The 18,786-nt window shown below is 45.4% G+C and overlaps 2 protein-coding genes across 2 annotated transcripts; both read right to left on the bottom strand.

Annotated features, from left to right (window-relative positions):
• Window positions 1-10,549: 10,549 nt before the first annotated feature.
• On the bottom strand, window positions 10,550-16,064 carry myorg (myogenesis regulating glycosidase). The gene is made up of 3 exons (XM_076014311.1): window positions 15,934-16,064; window positions 13,253-13,622; window positions 10,550-13,074 (listed from the first exon to the last, which is right to left on the bottom strand). The coding sequence occupies exons 2-3, from the start codon at window positions 13,513-13,515 to the stop codon at window positions 11,283-11,285; spliced, it is 2,055 nt and encodes a 684-aa protein (XP_075870426.1). The 5' UTR covers window positions 13,516-13,622; window positions 15,934-16,064; the 3' UTR covers window positions 10,550-11,282.
• Window positions 16,065-16,317: 253 nt separating this feature from the next.
• Window positions 16,318-18,366, bottom strand: LOC142880416 (uncharacterized). The gene is made up of 5 exons (XM_076014334.1): window positions 18,149-18,366; window positions 17,234-17,547; window positions 17,122-17,157; window positions 16,920-17,039; window positions 16,318-16,807 (listed from the first exon to the last, which is right to left on the bottom strand). The coding sequence occupies exons 1-5, from the start codon at window positions 18,266-18,268 to the stop codon at window positions 16,717-16,719; spliced, it is 681 nt and encodes a 226-aa protein (XP_075870449.1). The 5' UTR covers window positions 18,269-18,366; the 3' UTR covers window positions 16,318-16,716.
• Window positions 18,367-18,786: the final 420 nt, after the last annotated feature.

Raw genomic sequence — 18,786 nt, 5'->3', positions numbered from 1 at the left:
GAGATTTCTTCCAAAAAACTGTCTGCTGGGTTTCTCTCCATCGGAGGCAGTGTCCTGCTGCTCACCGCCGGGCCTTGTTATGATGCATGCTTAGTGTTTGGTTCCTCCTGAAGCCGCCTTTACCGGTGTATCCATTCACACCGGCGCAGGAATAGAGTGTTTGGCCGTTCTCTAAGCAGCTCCCCCTTGTCTGTTTAAGACAGATCGGCCGGCCGCACAAAAAGAGAAATAAGGCAGGAAACGGAGGAGGAAAGAGAAAAGCCGTTTTGTCCCCGTCACCCCATTCATTTGAGGGGAACTAGGAAACGGCAGCAGGATTAAATGTTACTCCCACACCTTTTTTTTTCTTCTTCTTCTTCCTCCTCTTCTTCTTCTGTCTCCCTGCTCTTTGCAAGTTCAAATTAAAGGAAGGATGGCTGGGTGGGGCACAGGAGGAGGGTCGGGAAAAGGGAAGAAAAGGTGTTAATTGCTTGCCAATCGATAATTCTATAATTACTTTGTGACAAATGGCTGGCTCGGGGTGCTACGGGCTAAGGGTTGGGAGGAAGAGGGGCAGGGAGGAAGAGGAGGGTGGTCAGTGGGCGGGGATGTTAAAGGGGATTGGCCGTGATCGGGAACGGAAATATTTGCTTTTGTGCCTACAAGCCCGGCTGCCCTGGAGATTTGTAACAGGGAATTTATGTGGGGATTAAACGCCGGGCTCCCTGAGGGGGCAGGGGCGGGGCCGGGCAAACACGCAAATAGCACCGACGGTGGCAGCGATAACGGCCAAAATATTTCTTTCTTTTTTTTTTTACCCCTAAACACATCGTTGTTTCCATTTGGGCAACAACAAAATGAAAACACGCTGAAGGCAGAGAATCTTTTGTGCTCGACTGAAGTGTCGGGAGCCTGCAGGGGGCGATGGAGGGAGAGGGGAGAGGAGTGGAAATACATTCAGCTGCCGCTTCTCTCGAGTTTGACCCGAAGACTTTTGAGTGGACTGGAGGCCGCCGTCGCACTTCACCGTCCTCCCATCCCGGTTTGATTACGGCGGCCAAGCGACGCCAAGTGACGTCCGGGAGTCTCTCCCGAGCGCCGGCGGGGGATTGCGGGTTGAGTGCAGCGACGGCAGGTGGTGCTATCAGGAGACCCGTACAGGTCAGGGCACGTCGACACCTGGCGCCCCCTAGCTGCCACAGCTGGTTCGGGTGAGGGTCACGGGGGCCAACGGGAGATTGATGGGCCGCCTTCTCCCGTGTCAAATCACCTGTCAGCGCGCCCCTGGCACTGAATCCATTTTGTTGCGAGCCACCATTAACCTTGGAACCAGTCGGATTCATCCCTCCATGCCTCCCCTCTTCCTCCTCCTCCTCTCCCTCCCCCCACTCTCCCTGTGGACCGGGCCCCTGCAACCTTTGGCTGCCAAACTAGTTACCGTGCTCAACTTTTATCACCGCGCTCTGGGCCACACGGCCGACTTTTAAACAGTAAACAAGGCAGCGGCAGGAACTCTGCCAACTCAACCGAAGAGTGCAGGTTGTTTGAAAAAAAACAAGAAACAAAAAAACAACAGCACAAAGTCAGCTCGTGGAAATTGGGAATCGATAAGACGCAGCGTCAAACTAGTCCGCAGTCTCCGCTGAGCCTCACAACCAGTGGCGGCTGCTGGTGCGTCAGAGGGGAAGCTCATTTTCGGCCAATTTGTCCATTTATTTGTAGTTTTATTGTCTGTGATTATGTGCAGCTTACTAGCTGCCTTGGTGCCCAGTTGCCAATCTAGCCAACAGTATGAATGGACAAAAGGAAGCTACCACAACTGTAATAAATTCCAACTATATTAAACAGGTGTGAGTACTGAAGCAAGAGGGCAATAATTGCTTTTCACAGCAAATTCATGGAAGTCGAGTCGCAAAAAGGACGAAATGAGCAGCCGTTATTCTCCGACTAAATCCAGAGCAGGACTGCACTCGAAACAGTTCCGCTGTATTTCCAGCGAACTGTCAATCAAAAGGGAGTTCAGGCTTTGGGGAGACTATCCAATCTTAAAGCAGAATCCCAGTGTCCATGTTCAAGCCTTCCTCCATTGACTCCCAAGGGAAGCTGATCATCCGGGGGCGGGACTAAACGCAGCATTTACCCAATGACTGTCTAGTTTCACTGCAGGGAAAAAAACATGATTCGCTGCTCTGTCGAAAGTGTATTAACACTTAACTTCAATGGACTTCAATGGACATAGACGCTATGGAAACACAGGAAGAAAATCTTAGCTTGAAATAGGTTTCCCATTCTGAACGAATTTGTCACCTAGTTGAACATATTCGAATACATTTTTAGACCATAAAACTTTAGAACAAAACAGTACATATTATTACCCTAAATATATTTAATTTTATTTTTCAATTTAGAAGTATCAGATACCCACGAGCCTCCACAGCTCCTGCCGCGAAGTCTGAGACGAAGATCCTTGCTCGCTTGTTGCACGCCGTCGCACCCCGTCGTGCCGGCACCATTACCGCGATACCACCGGGGTTCCTCGCACTGAACGTGCGATCCGTCCATATATGAGTCGCGGTCATGAGCAGATGTTTGATCATTTCACAGGCCCCATAAAAGGGCGATTGGGCTGCCAGTGGCCGCCGTAATACTGATTGATGGCCAGCAGGTGGGGGCCACGGCGCTGCCCTCAGACAGACTCTGTTTATTCACACAGGCTGCCGTCTGCCCACTTTGCCCACCGCCAGGGCCCCGTTCACCGAATTTACAGTCATGGCGGGAGGAGAGGGATGGTAATGACGCCATGCAGCCCCGAGGAGCGGCGAGAGAGAAAAAAAATCTTTTCCATCCAAAACTTTTTTTTCCCGTCGCAGAAATCATCCTTCGTCTCGGGCCGCAGGATCTCGTGCGCGCGCCTCCCCGGCGCCGGCGTGGCACCTGCTGTACAGTGTATCGGCACTCCTCACTTACCAGTCCATTATTCGCTGCTCCATCCCCCGGGGCGCGCATAAATTGGATCCAATAATGAGACGCAGTAATGATTGTCTTTGCATATTTGGCCTTGATTTTCAATTATACGCGGTGATATTATTGTGCTGAATGCTGAGGTATTGAATTGAAATTCCCCTGTTTCCCCCCCTGCAAAAAAACAAAAAACCAAAAAGGAGTCTGGGGCTTATTGCGCATGCATAGAAGGTATTGTTGTCATCCAAGGGTGTATCAGGATTTTTTTTCATTTAATGGTCTCTTTCCAATTTAAATCGCTGCAGAGATGTGCAGACTTGTCTTAAAGCGCCGCCTCCATGTTCTAATTTCTTTTCTACATCTCCGAGGGAAAACGGCCGCAATGTGAAGCTTGTCGTCGCAAGCTGTTATATTAAACGCCTTGTGTACTACGAGCAAACTGTTATCTACAGTCCTTGTACTCACTTTGGTGTAGCAAGAGCAAAAAGTGTTACTTCAAGATAAAGAAATTCATGCAAACAACAAAAACAGGTGAAACGGGTGGAAATTATCCCTCACCCTGGAGTCAACGACCCCCTTTTAATCCTTCTCCCAAAGTGAATTGTCCACTCCATAAAATTGTCCAGTCCTGTTGATTAGAAAAAAAGACTTGTGCACAATTTTCATTTCGTCCATTAATTCCAAAGACTGGCGCACAGAAAAAAAAAAATCTGGGTATCAAATCAAGAGGTTGCACCACGTGGAAATGCAGATAACAGTCTTATTATAGTACAAGCGCTTACACACACACACACACACACACACACACACGCACGCAAAGAAGAAATGGAGGTACTGTGCACACCATTAGGACGGTGAATTGTCGGGTCCCTGTTCCATTCCAATTTTTCCTGAGCTTCGAAGGAGTCAGTGGCGGGATGTGAGCTGCCTCGTCGAGCGTGTCTTCTGTTCCGCTCGCAGCGCCAGCCGGGGATCAGCCCCGGATCCCTGACAGGGACGTGTGCCACAGAGCGCCGGCCTGTCCACCCAACAGGGGCTGCGAGCCTCAGATCAGCGGCGCGGCCGGCCGAGCGCCACCCCCCACCTCCTCTCCAACCCCCCCGGCCCCCGCGACTGGTTCTTTACGGCCGTGTCGCCGAGCGGCTGGCTCGCCGCGCTGCGCAGGCGGCAGCCCTCCAGATGGATGCTGGGACGGCGGAGGCCACGGGGCTGAAAATCCCATCAAGCGGCAGTTCCAGGCCCTTGCACTGAGAAGATGAAGCGCAGCAGCTCGCCAGGGGACAGAGGCCAAAACCTCTGCTGTACCCCCCTCAACCCCAACCCCGCCCCCCCCAAGGCCCTCTCTGCTTCCCGCTTTTATCCTGCTCTTCCCCCCCACCACCCTTTTTTTCTTTTTTCTTTTCCTTCGTTGTACACGGGGAGGCTGCGAGGCCAACCAGCCAGAATATGGAGTGTGGCCCTCGGGGTCCGTGGCCCCCGCTTGTTAAATAAAGGAGCTGACTGCTTGATTGATGGACCCTCGGCGGACCCCCGCACCTCGCACGTTTCCCCGGTTCACCACCTCGTATACGGATCCTTTGTTGGCCCGGGCCCTGCGTTAGCGTTGGTTAAATGCGCTGTTTGATGGATGACACCAATTTTCTTCCAAAACCCAGATGAGCCACCTAAGCAGCCCCCCTCTCATTCGGCCCGCCCCTCCCACCCCGGGTTCCTCCCCAGGTAGAAGCCCTGTGAGTGGAGGGGGACAGGAGTGCTCTAAAGCCGTATCAATCAAGCAGCCTGGCGCACAGAAGCAGCATCGCAATGATTCAATTATGCATCTGTTGCTCGATGCCTGACATTTTCAACCTCTCGACCCCGCCCCCCCATGGCGGTTTGGGAGGGCACGGATGAGTATTTGTATGTATTTTTGTTTTATTATTTATCTAAGATGGAAGCAGATGCAGGTTTAAGAGACCCTCATCTCAGGGTGATAAATGAAAGCTAGAAGACGCAGAAGGCTCCAGCTAATTATGTTTACAACAAGTGGTTTGTCAGCTGCAGCTGATTCTGGTGGTAAAGTGATAATGATCGTGGTTTCCTAGTCGCCAATTTTTTTGAAATACCAGTTTTAAATCCTGCTTTTTCAGCCCAGAGAATAAAAGCAAAGAATCGTCATATTTATGATCCCATCATTCAGCATCTTCCACCAAGATTTTTTACTTTATAACCTCTGTAATTTGATTGTGAAATGTTCTAGAAAAGAGGGCAAAACTGGCTGATTGAAATTTTATAAATGTTCTGGCAAGAGAGAAAATAGCATACACAAGAACAACATGTGTGATTCTTTCCAAAAACAGACAACGGTGTTCAGGAACTCTAGAATCTAGAACATATTTTAGTTGAAAAATAATAATTTAGTCAAAATTTACAAATATAGAAATGCCCATTAAAGGGATGATCTTCCCAGAAATAAAACACAACATTAACCCCCAAAAAACTAAAAACCAATAACCAGAGAGAAGGAAAAATAATAAATAGGGATGAAATTAGATTTTGGCACATTAAACACACAGTAATGAATCTGTCCACCGAAGCACACAAGCTGTAATTTTTTCTGCAGCACCGTCTCCAGCTGCAGCTTTTTCATTTTTTTCCAAGAGCACTCTGTCAAACTGCAGCCAGGGATCGGACTCGCAATCATTAACCCCAATCGACTCACTGTGGCCTTATTTTAGATGTAAAAATAAGTAGAACAAAACAGTAAAATAGTGGAACAACAGATAAATAATGTGACCACTGGCAGCTCCGACTCGCCAAATGGGCCACCTGACGACGCACGGAGATGAGAAAAGACATTTTACCGCCGAAACGCATTCATGAAGTTAAGAAATGCGGCGCCGCGGGCAGACGGTGACCGTCTCCGTCCCTGCAACACCAAAAGCCTCGCTCTGACGTCCACGCAGGCTGCGGCGGAGTGTGAGGCTGATGCAGTGCGGCGAACCGACAGGTGAAAAACTAAAACAGATGCGAGAGCGGTCTCGGGGGTGTTGGGTTCATTTGTTACCTAGCGAGGACAGACATATTCCTGTCAGACGAGCGGCGGCAGCGCCAGATGCGAGGTCATTCTAGTTACAGAGTGAAAATTCTCTGGGTTAAGGACAAAAATTCTCGCTTCACTCCTCTGGAGGCGGCCGTGGGGCTTTTATTTCCCCTGCGGTCTCCTCACAATAAACACTCTTGAGTTACACATGGTGTGAAGGCTGTTTTTTTTCATTTTTAATAGAACCAAGGCTCATGCGTTACACTTCACTGCCTGTTTCAATGTTTTTGCTTTGACAATTTTGACAATGAGATTTGTAAAACGTTTTTTTTTTTAAACTCAACGGCCACTTCGCACCAATAGTTAACCAGCGAATCACGTGGCAGCAACTTGATGCATTTTGGCACGTGGACGCAGGCGAAGGCGACTTGTTGAAGTTGTCGTCCTAGTGATCCGCATCTGCCCATCTCCAGGGATCGTCACAGCATCGCAAAAGCGTCATGGAAACACTTTTTCCGTATTTACACGTCACCGGACGTGAAGTACGGGATCACGTGACCAGCTCACTTCAAGTGAAAATAACGGAGGAGGAGACGGAATTTTTTTTTTTTTTTTAAATAATCAAAGAGAAAAATGTAACAACCATTCTTGACAGCAAACAAACGTAAACAAAAAAAGCAAACGGAACTCTCGTAAAATCTCGCGGGACAAGAATTTACGAGAATTACATTAGAATTGCGGCTTATGCGCTACACACCACTCAATGGAAACACCTGCAAATCGCAATTGTACTTTATCGAAACTTTTGAAATATTGCTTATGTACACAGTATTATAAATTTATTTGATATTATACATGTACATTGTGCATTTTATTAGGTTCTCGGTACTAGCATTGTGTACCTAATAAAGTGGCCAGCGAGTGTACATTGTCCTTAGCTTACCATACGTTGCCAAAAGTCAGTTTGTTTGTGGCAGCCAAGCTACATATCATTAAACAAAACACATTAGAATAGGCGCAACATGCATCCCCTCAGCCACGCCTTGCTGAAAGTAACACTTCGCAGTGCCGTGCTGGGCGAAAGTTTACTTCGCAAAACTCTTTCTTTTTCTTTCTTTTTAAACACACTATTAGTGAGATAGCGGCGTTCCGCACAGCGTGCGACGCTCCTTTCTCTTCCTATGATCCACGAAGGCGGCTGAGTGGCGAGGACAGGCAGCAGACAGGCTCATCGACGGAGGCTGCGAGACGGTGCTTGATGCACACTGGCTGCGAACCAGAACAACTGGCATCTCTGGCCCGCAGATGGACACACAGGTGGAGTCACAGGTGGGGTTGGACGCGCTCTGCCAGTTTGCGTGTCCTGTTTTGGTGTGTGTGCACGCCCGCACTCACACAGCAACATCTGGACTGGGCCGCTGTCCGCTAATATGTCAGAGGGTGGAATTTACTAGTGCAGCTACACTGCACCCATCTGGACGTCTGAAGCACTGCATTCAGTGATTTCTAATGTGCTTTTTTTTCTTCCATCTTTGAGGAAAACACTGCTGCAATGTTAGGCTTAGTGGTTATTTTCATTTAGATTAAATACTAATGCGATGCAATACTTGCAATTTTTCCTTTATGCTTTTACTGTTTTTGTAGTATAAAGTGAAGCGCACACATTCAGCTCCACAAAAAGACATTCACGCACAACAACAACAAAAAAAAAAGCAAAAAACCAAAGCGTCTGTGTGTGCTCTGGATTCAACCACTTCCCTTTCATCCTCCCCCATGAATTAATTGTCCAGTCCATGAAAAGATGGGCAGAGCCAAACAGTATGATTGCAGAAAGCAAACTGACAAATACTATTGATTGGCGCGAGCGCACAGACAGCTAATCAATGAGTGTGTGTCCTCCCCGCGCGAGCTGCGAGTCCAAATCAATTCCGCAGAAAGATGAGGCATGAGCAAATAAAGTGAAGTAGTTCTGAGCCGTACACCAGCGGTGTGAAATGGAATAAATTCCCCAAAACACACGAGCCGCACGCCTGTGAGGAGTCATCCAGCCAGACTGCTTGAACTCATAAAAGAATAACCGTAATTGTGATAAATATTGTTGCTGTCATTATTTATTTTTTTTCCCCTCGATGTCTCTGCATTGCTGTGTACATGCTCTCTTGGCCTCAAATCGCAAAGCGCCAGATGATTTATTGATCTGAACGCAGACTCCAAATAACCCGCGCGATTGTTTCATCACCTTGTCATTATTGCCCCATGATGAGCAGGGCGCAAAAAAAGTTGGAAAAGTCCCTCAAGGGTGTCTCTGGCGATATGAGTTCACAGGCATATTAGTTATCATGGATTGCAAAACCTCGGAGAGGTTACAGGTTATTGGCTTACTGATTGCATGATCAGTTTACTGACCCCAATGTCACGCGTGTGCGTTCGTTTGTGTGTGTCTTTCTGTTTTATGGCCTAGTGTGAGAGATATAGCAGCACCTGATGACCTGAAGAGTTATTGCAAAGTTGTTAATGTTAAAGAAATAGTTCAACATTTCTTAGCAAATTCGCCATTGCCGCTATCCCCAAGCCACATGAGTTGGTACATTCCATTTAATTACAGTCAATACCAATTCAATCTGTACCTGTTGTTTTGAGATCCAGGTGGGGCCGAGACACCAGCTGAGGTGAACTGCACGTGTCTCCCTCCCTCAAAACTCCCCAAATACACAGTGTAAAAATTCCAAAATGCTCTCATGTACAAGTCGGCACCTGAACATTCAACACACTGTGAAATAGCATTGATTGAGTTCTGTTTAAGGCAAATGCATAGGCATAACTACATTCACGTCTGATCTTGGCAAAATTTGTGGTGCAAGTACGTTTCATGTGCCATAATGCTACTTGTATCATACTTGAGTATCTCAGGTAACAGGTATTGATAATAAAAGGGAATGTACCAACTCTTAGGACTAGAGGGATTATGGCAATGTGCCTATTGGCCAAAGAAAAAGCCTTTTAATCCTTGTTTTCTAATGTCCCACAAATAGCATACGCAACTGAATCATCATCATGTCATTACTGCCTCATGATGAGTCAGTGGTAATAAAAAAAAGAAAGAAAAAAGAAAGAAAGGCCATCAACAGTGTCTCTTGCGCATGGAGTTCACAGGCATATGTACTATCATGTACTGCAAAACCTCAAAACAGTGGCAGGTTATTGGCTTGCTACTTACCGCAAGATCAGTTTACTGACATCAATATCACGTGTGTCTCGCCTTCTTTTTAAAGGTCCAGCATGTGAGATCCACTGGCCTCTAATGACAAAAACACTTCATGTAAGCAACACTAATATTCTCGCCCTCTTCTCTAAGACCCAGGGCTGCTTATAAGCAAAAATGCTCAGAGTCAGATCTATATTTTTTATTTTTAATAACAGCACACACTAAGCCATGAAAATCAATGTTCAGGGTGGGATGCATTTCTTCAGGTTTGTAATGAAGCACGAGGCAGCGAGAGCTTCAGATCTTCAGGTCTGGCCAAGTCAGAGTGAGAGCTGCTATAAATAGGCAGTGGTGTTATGATGAAACTATGTTAAAAGGCACAAACAAGATCCAGTGAGGCCAACCCGGGCGCATGCGCACACACCACACACACACACACACACACACACCACACACACACACACACATACACATACACACATACATACATGCACTGGCACAAGTGAGTGAAAATACACTGTTGCAGAATGTAAAATGTTGTGATCTCTACTATGCAGAATTTAAGGCTTTTATTTTAGTTCCAACATTTTGAAACACAACATAGGCACATGAATGTCCTGAAACACCCACCGAACAGAGAAATGTTTCCACCCAAAAAATGAGAATGAGGTTAAGTTGTAATTGAAATGGCTCTGACATGGCTTGTGATGATCATTAACAACAAATATAAAAGATACGTAACACACAGTGATTTTCATATAACTATATATCAGATAATATATGCATGTTCAGTTATTATATTTCAGTTATCAATTCTTCCACACCTTGTATTATTGGCCAGATAAGTGCATTTACCATCAGAAAGGCAAAAAAATAAAAAGTAAAAAAGAAATGTGTACTGAGGACGGATATAAAACATTTAAAGGCAAATAAAACCCTGCTCTCAGTTTGATGGCATTGCTACAGAGATGAGAGCTCACGCAGTTTATGGTGGCTACAAATCAACCATTTCCCCTGATAAGCACAAAGTTTTTCCTTTTTGTATCTCCTTGAAGTCAAACGAAGAAAGAGGGAAGATTTTCAGCCAAAATGTTTTTCTTTATCAGTACCAAGTGTTTACTCAGGCTACTTTTTCACTTTAAGCCTTAAAATGATCTCCCTTGATGCAAAATGTTCGATCTTTCAAGAAGAAAAACAACTTGATTGTATCTAATGGAAATTATGCCTTACACAAGTTCACAGTTCAAACTCCCTTTTAAAAAAAAAAATGTATATATATATATATATATACATATATATATATATATATATGTATATATATATATATATATACATATATATATATATATATATATATATATATATATATATATATATATATATATATATATACATATATACATTAATTGTATGGCAATAAACAAGAAGATCAAACAACACATACACACATAAATTAAAACCTGAATGTATCAACATTTAAACACAAAATCAAATGCTTGAAGTTTTTGATGTTGTGCTACATCAGCAATGAAACGCACTGTCTTGCTACTCTGTTAGAAATCTTGCTGATTTAGCTCTGTCCAAGACTAATTTACTGTGTGTTGTTGTGTGCGTTACGGAGACTGAGTGTGTAACACTTCTTTAAACCGGTTATCACATGGAAGTGTGTAACAGAACCAATGACTCAGCAGGGAAACCTGCAAGATGTGTCCACATGATAAGCATATTGTCGCTCTGGTACCGTACAGTTTGCTATATGCCCGTAATTCTGCATGCACACGAGAGGACAACCATGATCCTTGGACACTGGACCAGCAGGTCCATCACACAACTTATCGTAATACATGGTTTGTTTCCTTGCTTGCTTTCTAACTTGCAATTAAGATGACGAGGTGTGTCCAGACGTTGCTCTCCTTAAGACACTACTGGCTCTTTTTCAAACCAAACACAGAAAAGCTTATATTTTTTATGGAGGTCACAGTAATTAATCATAGCTCACATTTTGTTTTCCCTACTTTTCCCCCCATGTGCTAACAAAGGCGTGAGCCTTGTCTTACAAGCGAACTGAGGCAACAAAGAAAGTCAAGCAATTTCAACTCCTCAGTCCCTCCCTCGCTACACCCAAACAAAGTAAGCAATTTCATCCAAATCCACGGGATAGTCTGTGAGGTGCAGCGGCTTCTTGATATCAAATCTCTCTCCCTTGTAACTTCTCCAGCGGCCAGCAGGCAGATAGATGTCGCGCTCCTGCTTCCCGGGCTCCAAAACGGGGGCGACCATGAGGTCATCCCCAATCAGGAACTGAGAGTCAATTTTATAGGCTGTCTCATCGCCGGTGGCAATCCACCACAGGGGCCTGATGATTGGATCTCCAGTGTCCAGCACCTCGCCAGCCAGCTCCAGGACCCGTGGCGCCACAATGCTCTCGTGGAGGGCTGTGTATTTCCGAGCAATTTCAACCACCTCATTGTCGTACTCCCAAGGCGGGATGGAAAACTGCATGGAGGGCATGAAGGCAGACAGCTCCAGCCAGCGGATATAGAGTTCTCGGTCAGGTAATGCACGATTTCCATCAGTGCGGTTCAGATAGGCATTCCCTCCAATCATATCGGGCAGAATGAACTGATAGCCAAGAATACTGATGGTGAGCACCGTGGGGATGAGAGATTTGAGACCCAACTCGTAGCCCCAAACCGAGTCTCTGTCAATTGGCCTGAAGAAGCAAGAAATGTTCTGGGACTGGTAGCCGCTGCGCAGCTCGGCTCTGTCGTTATAAGGAATGGCCATTTCTGTGTATCGCCTTGTGAAAAAACTTGGATCCCGAATAGGGGTTCTTGTGCTAAATTTCCATGGTAAATAGTTGGTTTCACCTGCATCGAATTTGAAGGAGGACACTCCGTACCGGGAGCGTAGCGAACGCAGCTGGGATGAAAACCAATCGCGTGCTTCCGGGTTTGTGAAATCCAAGATGCCACCGATGCCATTCCACCAGCGCACCAAGGCTGGCAGTCCACCCATCGGCTCACGCACAAACAAGCCCCTATCAACGCATGTGTGGAAGTTATCAGAGTCATAGTTAACGAAGGGGTGTATCCAGAGCGACACCAGGAATCCATCTGACTTCAGCTTTTGGAACATGGACGAGACATTGGGGAACTTTGTCCGATCAAACTCAAATTCTCCGTAGCGACTGGTGTAGCGATCGTCCAGTTCCAGGTGGCTACAGGTGAAGTTATGCTTGCGAATGTTGGCGGCATACTTGAGGAGTTTCCCTTGGTCAATGTCAGTCTTGTGTAAGGCCCAAGTTGACCATATTGGATGGCGGAACATGGCTTTTGCAGGCACTTTATTGGGTTTGTTGAAGTATCTGCGGACCATGTACTTGTGAATAGATGTTACATCCAAACCGACACAGACTCTGTAGCTGAGTTCAGCGCACGGTGCCTCCCCGGGGTTCGGCTTGAAAGGACTGTCGTTGTATCGCGCCTGGAAGGACATGGTCTTCTCCGTGTCATTCCAGCCCAGGTGAAAGGGCACAGAATTGTTAATCTTGATGGCCGTGGCGTTGGATGAAAGCCAGTAACTCTCCAGAATTCCTCCAAATTCGTTGCGATTGGAGTAGATGTCGCCTGTGACGAAGGGTTTGGGAGCCAGTCGGCCTGAGATTGAGATGGGCCAGTGCTGGATCGCTGACACAGCACCACCATACCAGTGCGCAAACTTGTATGTCATGGCATGCTCAACCGGAATGTCGGGAACCAGCTCCTCCCAGCGAACACGGTAGCACTGCACCGTGTCCTTTGGTCGCACCGTCTCAATGAAGAAGTTCAGTTTTCTGTCTGTGGTCGATCCGCAGCTCAGCATCTCGCCTTCTTTGGTGCAAGAGTCCAGGTCCAGTGTACCCGACCTGTGGCCAAGATATACAACAAGTCAAGCAGCATCTTTAATCTAGTTGCCAAATAATGAAAATAAGTCCTGCTTTTTTTTTACTCAAATTGACTGAATGTGTGCACAATAAATGTCATTGTAGAGATATTAATTCACAGCAACCACAAAACAAAATGAAAACACAAAAACTGACCAACCTGAAATCCATTCTGAAAACAATAGACCCGCCTTGGTTGCGGATAATGTAGCCATCTTTATTCAAATCCAGCAGCTGAGTCTTAAGCAGCTCAGCTTTGCGCAGAGAGGAGATGTAATAACACCACGCACTCACTGCTGCAATCACCAGCACCAGGCCGATTACTCCAGCGCCGACCAGAGGTCGAGTGTCCTTGCTGTGCTTCTGCTTGGGGATGACATCTGTAATTGTGCCTCCCGCTCCCCCCGGCACAACTTGGTACATGACCGGCGCTGTTCAGTGTGTAAATCTGAAGCGCTGCCGTCCAAACAATTGCAGTAATGCTTTGCAGGGAACTCTGTTTGCCTTTGTGTGGCGTCTGTTTGTGTTGCCTGTCGAGAGAGAGAGAGAGAGAGCGAGACAGTGGACATAAATGGGTAGACGGCAATACTGGTTACATAAAAGGAAACATTGAAATGTGCTGCAACTTTTCTGACACTAAATGCAGAAGCATATGGACAAAACTGATTCATACATTTTATACATTTGGGCAGTTTGAAGATACTTAATGTGTTACTTACTCTCCCAGCATCTCATATGACTAGTTATGGATGGCAATGTCTGTGTTGTTGGTGAACCTGGTAGAGGTAATATCCTGACTATGATAAGATTATAGCTGGAGAACCTCGAGAAGTAAAATATTTTAATTTCTGGGGAGTTTATTGACACGCTAAGAAGATATTGTCACAAAATGTGAGTAAAGTAAAATTTGTGTAATAGAAAAAGTCTTTTTATTACTTATTTGCTGTCATCAAGTTCCTTGGTCTTCTTTAGTTTTAAGCCTGCCTTACATTCCTACCATTGTCGTACATGATCTGCATTGCTGCACAAAGTGATTTTGGCTTGCCCAGAGGTATTACGCCGTCAGGATGTGAACTTACTAAACACATCTACTGCCAATTACCCATAAGAGGATAAAGTGGATGTTCCCCGAAGTAATTCTAACATATGACTTTGAGTGAAAGAAATCTCATTTGTATGTAAGGAAGCAGAAGAGTAGCAAAAGGGATTTTGGCCTAAGAGCTCTGCCTGTGCAGTGGACAGGGGGAATACTAAACTTTGTGCTTATTCAAGCCAGACACCTAAACTTGAAGCCATCTAGTTCATTCTTTACAGAGAGAAGAAAGAAAATGAAAGAAAATCGGACATTGCGACAGCCTCAGCCATCCCTTCCAGAGGGGATGGAGCAAACAAAGGTCTTATGGGTAATTGAGTGCTTGATGTTGCTTGTTGTGAGTTAAACTAATCAAAACAGATTAGATTAAAGTGCACAGCTCAGCAAAAGTTTACTTTTCCTAAAGTTCTCTGTTTACTGGCAAGTCCAGGCTGAAATAGACCGCAACAATGCAGCAGAGGTGAATAACGATGGAACAACAAAAAATCTATCTTAATAATAATACAATATATAGCAATATAATAATATAACAAATTATTTGTGGCTAATGTGCCATCTAATTGTGTATATATACTGCATAATTTGTTTTAATGGGTCGTAAAAATAAAAATGAATAAAAATAAATGGAAGGAACATATTATCAGATACTAAATAATAGATACAAGCTACAAGTCAACATTTCTTTTAACTGTTCATGTATGACATGATCACAGTTGAGATTATTTCATTGAGATTCTTTGGCAAGAGTCCTCAGTGGGGTTATAAGCATGTCTTCATGAGTGTAATGTGCAGAAGAGAGTAAATCCAACACCAAACCACATTGTTAATCATTAACCAGTCGGGAAACAGACAGAAACCAACTTTTTGAAACAAAACTCTCATTGTTGTTGTTTTTTCCTAAAGCAGTCAAATGTCTATAGATAAGCATCAACTTAAAGGCTGTGACAAAAGCAGGCCTTTGCTTCATTCAACCAATCATTATCAAAAAGAAAAGTAAAATCCGGGTTTGTGCACGAGAATGATTAAAATTGTTTTGTTTTGTCTTTTTCTTAAATAAAAAATATTGCAGCCAAATTCACATTTTGGACCAAATCGTCTTGGAATCGCAGTTCATACCCTTGACAAAACAAGATATTGTGACATTTAATGGGCGACTATGCCCCTTCTGCAAATGCAGTCCTTGCTCTTGGGGACTGTATTTGTTTATGGTGGTGACCTAATCATGGGACTCATATCTACCACCTCAGCCATCCTCTATCTTCTACTCCGAGAAATATAAACACAGAAGTGCTGATGAGGTCGAAAGGCTTGAGAATCTTTTAGGTGGCCTAAAAAACAAACGAGAAAAAAAAAAAGAAAGAGAGCAAAAAACCACAACACGTGTCCAAACAGATCTTGATGTTTCCACCGTTGACAGTGGCAAAGATGCTTTACCGTTTGAACGTGCGTGTGTGTGTGTGTGTGTGTGTTTTCTGAAACAACAAGTATTAAAGTTATGTGACAGATTGGATTGACTGAAAGCAGCGAGGTAATGGAAGGCAGCTGCTACTGTACACACCGCGGACGTATGGGAAAACATACAGCCCTGCTTGCGCGCCGCGGCCGCCGTTCGCACGAGAAGTTAACGGAGTTTGGAAATTAACTTGCAAAACACAAACGCGATTAAAGGTTGAAAATACGAACGCGTCCCCCCGCCCGGCCGCCGCTTAATCTGCAGCGCTTGGTGAAAACAGCTTTGATTTGCCTACCGATCAGTGACAGCCCGCTCGGCAGCTCCAGGCACAACTTGTTTGCTCAACAAAAAAAAAGACAGAAGACCGAGAGAGAAAAGCAGGCATGTTGCGTATACGCCTCAGCCACGCCCACCGCAGTATGGGAAATGTAGTCCGCTGCAACCCAAGAACCCGTTTCAACTGTTTGTTCTAAATTTGACTGCCTCTCTCTCTATTTACAAGAGGTATGTGTGACCCTTGTGACCTTTGATCTTTTGTTTTCTATTTATGTGAGTACATTTTCTGGAAAAGAAAAGAAAGACACAAAAACGTTGCAGCGTTGATGATATTTTTGTGTATTACAGATATCAGGGGAGGGGGGGGGGGAAGAAATCATCTTTTTTTTTTGTCATCAATTTTTTTTTTTTTTTTTTTTGAAACATTCCCAATTTGTTCCATCCAGTCAGTTACTCCACATATGCAGTAAACAATATAAATTTCTCATTATTACTGTGTCATATCACATTTTTGCAATGTGTCCTAGACATTAATGGGGACGCCGAGACTCTTTCAGTCCAGAAGCCAGAATCATGTTCAAACTGATTCTAAACTGTTTAGTCAAACACCCCAAGCTGCAGGCAGGCGGGGAGATGGTGGCTGCAGGAGTTCCTGCATCATGTTACACTGAGTTACTCTATAGAGAATTAATCGACGGCTTAGGTTTATGGGCCCTCAGTTTGCAGGGGGACCCCCAGAAGGGTTTCAGATTGCGGCAGTCGCCGCTCCCCCGTTTCTCACGAGCCGTGGCTGTGATAGTGGCTAACGGAGGCACTCGGACACAAACTCCGGGTGGATGGTGTAGTGCGCAGCGTGGTAGGGCTTCACTACATGGAAGCAGCTGTGGCACCCGCTGTGGAGAGACCATAAAAGCCCAAATTAGACCCTGGTGGTCATCCGTTACGGAGCGTTAAAACATCTTCCAATCAAGATATATTTGGGACTTAATGAAACTCGGTATGCACCTGTAGTCCAGGCTGATTTTAGCAGCAGACCTCCGGCACTGTGCCAGCGGGGGGACGTGCAGAGCCGCCACAGGGTTGCTGGTTCGAGGCCTCGGCGGTAGTCGGGCTGATGCACGTTGCCTGTCAGAATAAATGGCCAAGATTTATACTCAACCCCGAAATGGCTGTTTAAAAGTCAGCACTAAAGTTGGAATTCTCTTACCTGAGTAGCTGGGCTGACACTGGGTGATAATCCTCCCTGGTGTACATTAAAATCACTCTGAATTAGTAACAATTATTGTGTATGTTGTAAAGATTAAACTGATCAGCGTTACCTTGTTGGGCTCTTCAGACCCGGTTGGAGTTTAAATCCAGAGCTGACTGGTAGTTGAATTGGCTGCAGTTTCTGCAATTCATCAGCAGGGGGCAGAGCCTGTCGCACGGCTGTGCATACAGGAGGCATGAGGTTTGCTTCGCCAGTGGCCCAGGCCTTCAGGTGGTTGTCAGGGCAAGTCACAACTGGACTGTGGAATGACAAATGTCTCACAGGGGGGAAGAGAGGACGGCCTGAGTCCACGGGGGGCAGCAGATGAGAAAAAGCGCGGTGCGGCGTGTATTTGGACCAAAGACTCCTGGGAAACAGAAAGTCCTGGGCAGTCAGGGGGAAATAAATGTGTTATTAGCAAATATTGTCTTTAAAAGAAAATCCAATTTATTTGGTGTTGATCTGATTTTAATTCAGCACAATTTTCTTCGTGGCCATTTTCTTCAACCATTTTTGTGACTTGAAACCTTTATTTTGCAGAAATTATTGTACAACAAACAGATGGACTGTTTCAAACTGCATGCTTTGCATGTGTTTGCAGTTGCCATTAGTTATTTCTCTCTCTTTGGTCTCTTCACTACATGTCTGGTTGAATAAGCAGATGCAAAGGAAGCGCTGCATAATATATGAGACACGGCTTTCGCCGAGCTGGAGGAAATGTAAACAAGTGGCTGCAAATTAGTAAAAGACACCTCAGCAGGGTGCAAGATGAACAGTTACATGCATGCACACAGTTCCAGTAGTGGCTGCACTGGGTGAAATGCATCAACTGAGAGTACAAAGCTGTAATAACCTGCTGAATTAAATGGATAAATACAGGCTTCCAGTGAAGTCACGCCAACTCTGGACTATCAAGACATGTCTTGTGCACCACCTTATTTCCTGTGTGTGTTGTTGTTGTTGTTGTTGTTGTTGTTGTACTCACTGGCCTGGGCTGAGGGTTGTTCCTGCGGTGGGCAGATGTTGGTCGGAGTTGCTCTCTTTTGACTCTGCCAGGTGAGGCAAACTGCTCCTCGTACACAGTGAGGTAGAGCTGAGGGCTCATCTCTGCCGCAGAGTCGCTCCCTGAATGCTTCTGAGAGGTCGGCGCTGGCGCGGACAACCTTCCCCTACCTGGTCACCCGCTAGCTCCTCCCCCTGACACACGCCACTCTGCTAATTGCTTCCCCCATTCATTTGTTCATTTATTTAGTTATGATTTACTTGCAAATTGCAAATATTTAAAAGATATTTTAAATATTTTCCAAGTTTAAGTTTACGTTTCCTGTTTATCTGCTATTTATATGTACGTCTGAGTAAAATGCATCACAACGCTTTATCCTCTGCATACACAAGTCATAAAACTGTTAGCGCTATCTTTTTTTTTTTTTTGTATTGTTGTTGTGTGTGCTTGTGAAGACCGTGCTGCGATGGATGCATTGAGAGACGCATTGAGCTGAAGCATGACAATTCTTTTGTTGCCACCTGAGAACATGGAGACTAATCCTGCTGAGCCCCCCGCAGAGACACACATACCTGGGGTCACTGTGCATGACCTGCTCGCATCACCAGGGCCCTTTTGAA

Source organism: Nelusetta ayraudi, unplaced genomic scaffold, assembly GCF_046127955.1.
Source record: "Nelusetta ayraudi isolate G7.1 ecotype Tasmania unplaced genomic scaffold, CSIRO-AGI_Nayr_v1 ptg000168l, whole genome shotgun sequence".
Taxonomy (NCBI): domain Eukaryota; kingdom Metazoa; phylum Chordata; class Actinopteri; order Tetraodontiformes; family Monacanthidae; genus Nelusetta; species Nelusetta ayraudi.
This window is presented reverse-complemented; position numbering and strand designations above follow the sequence as displayed.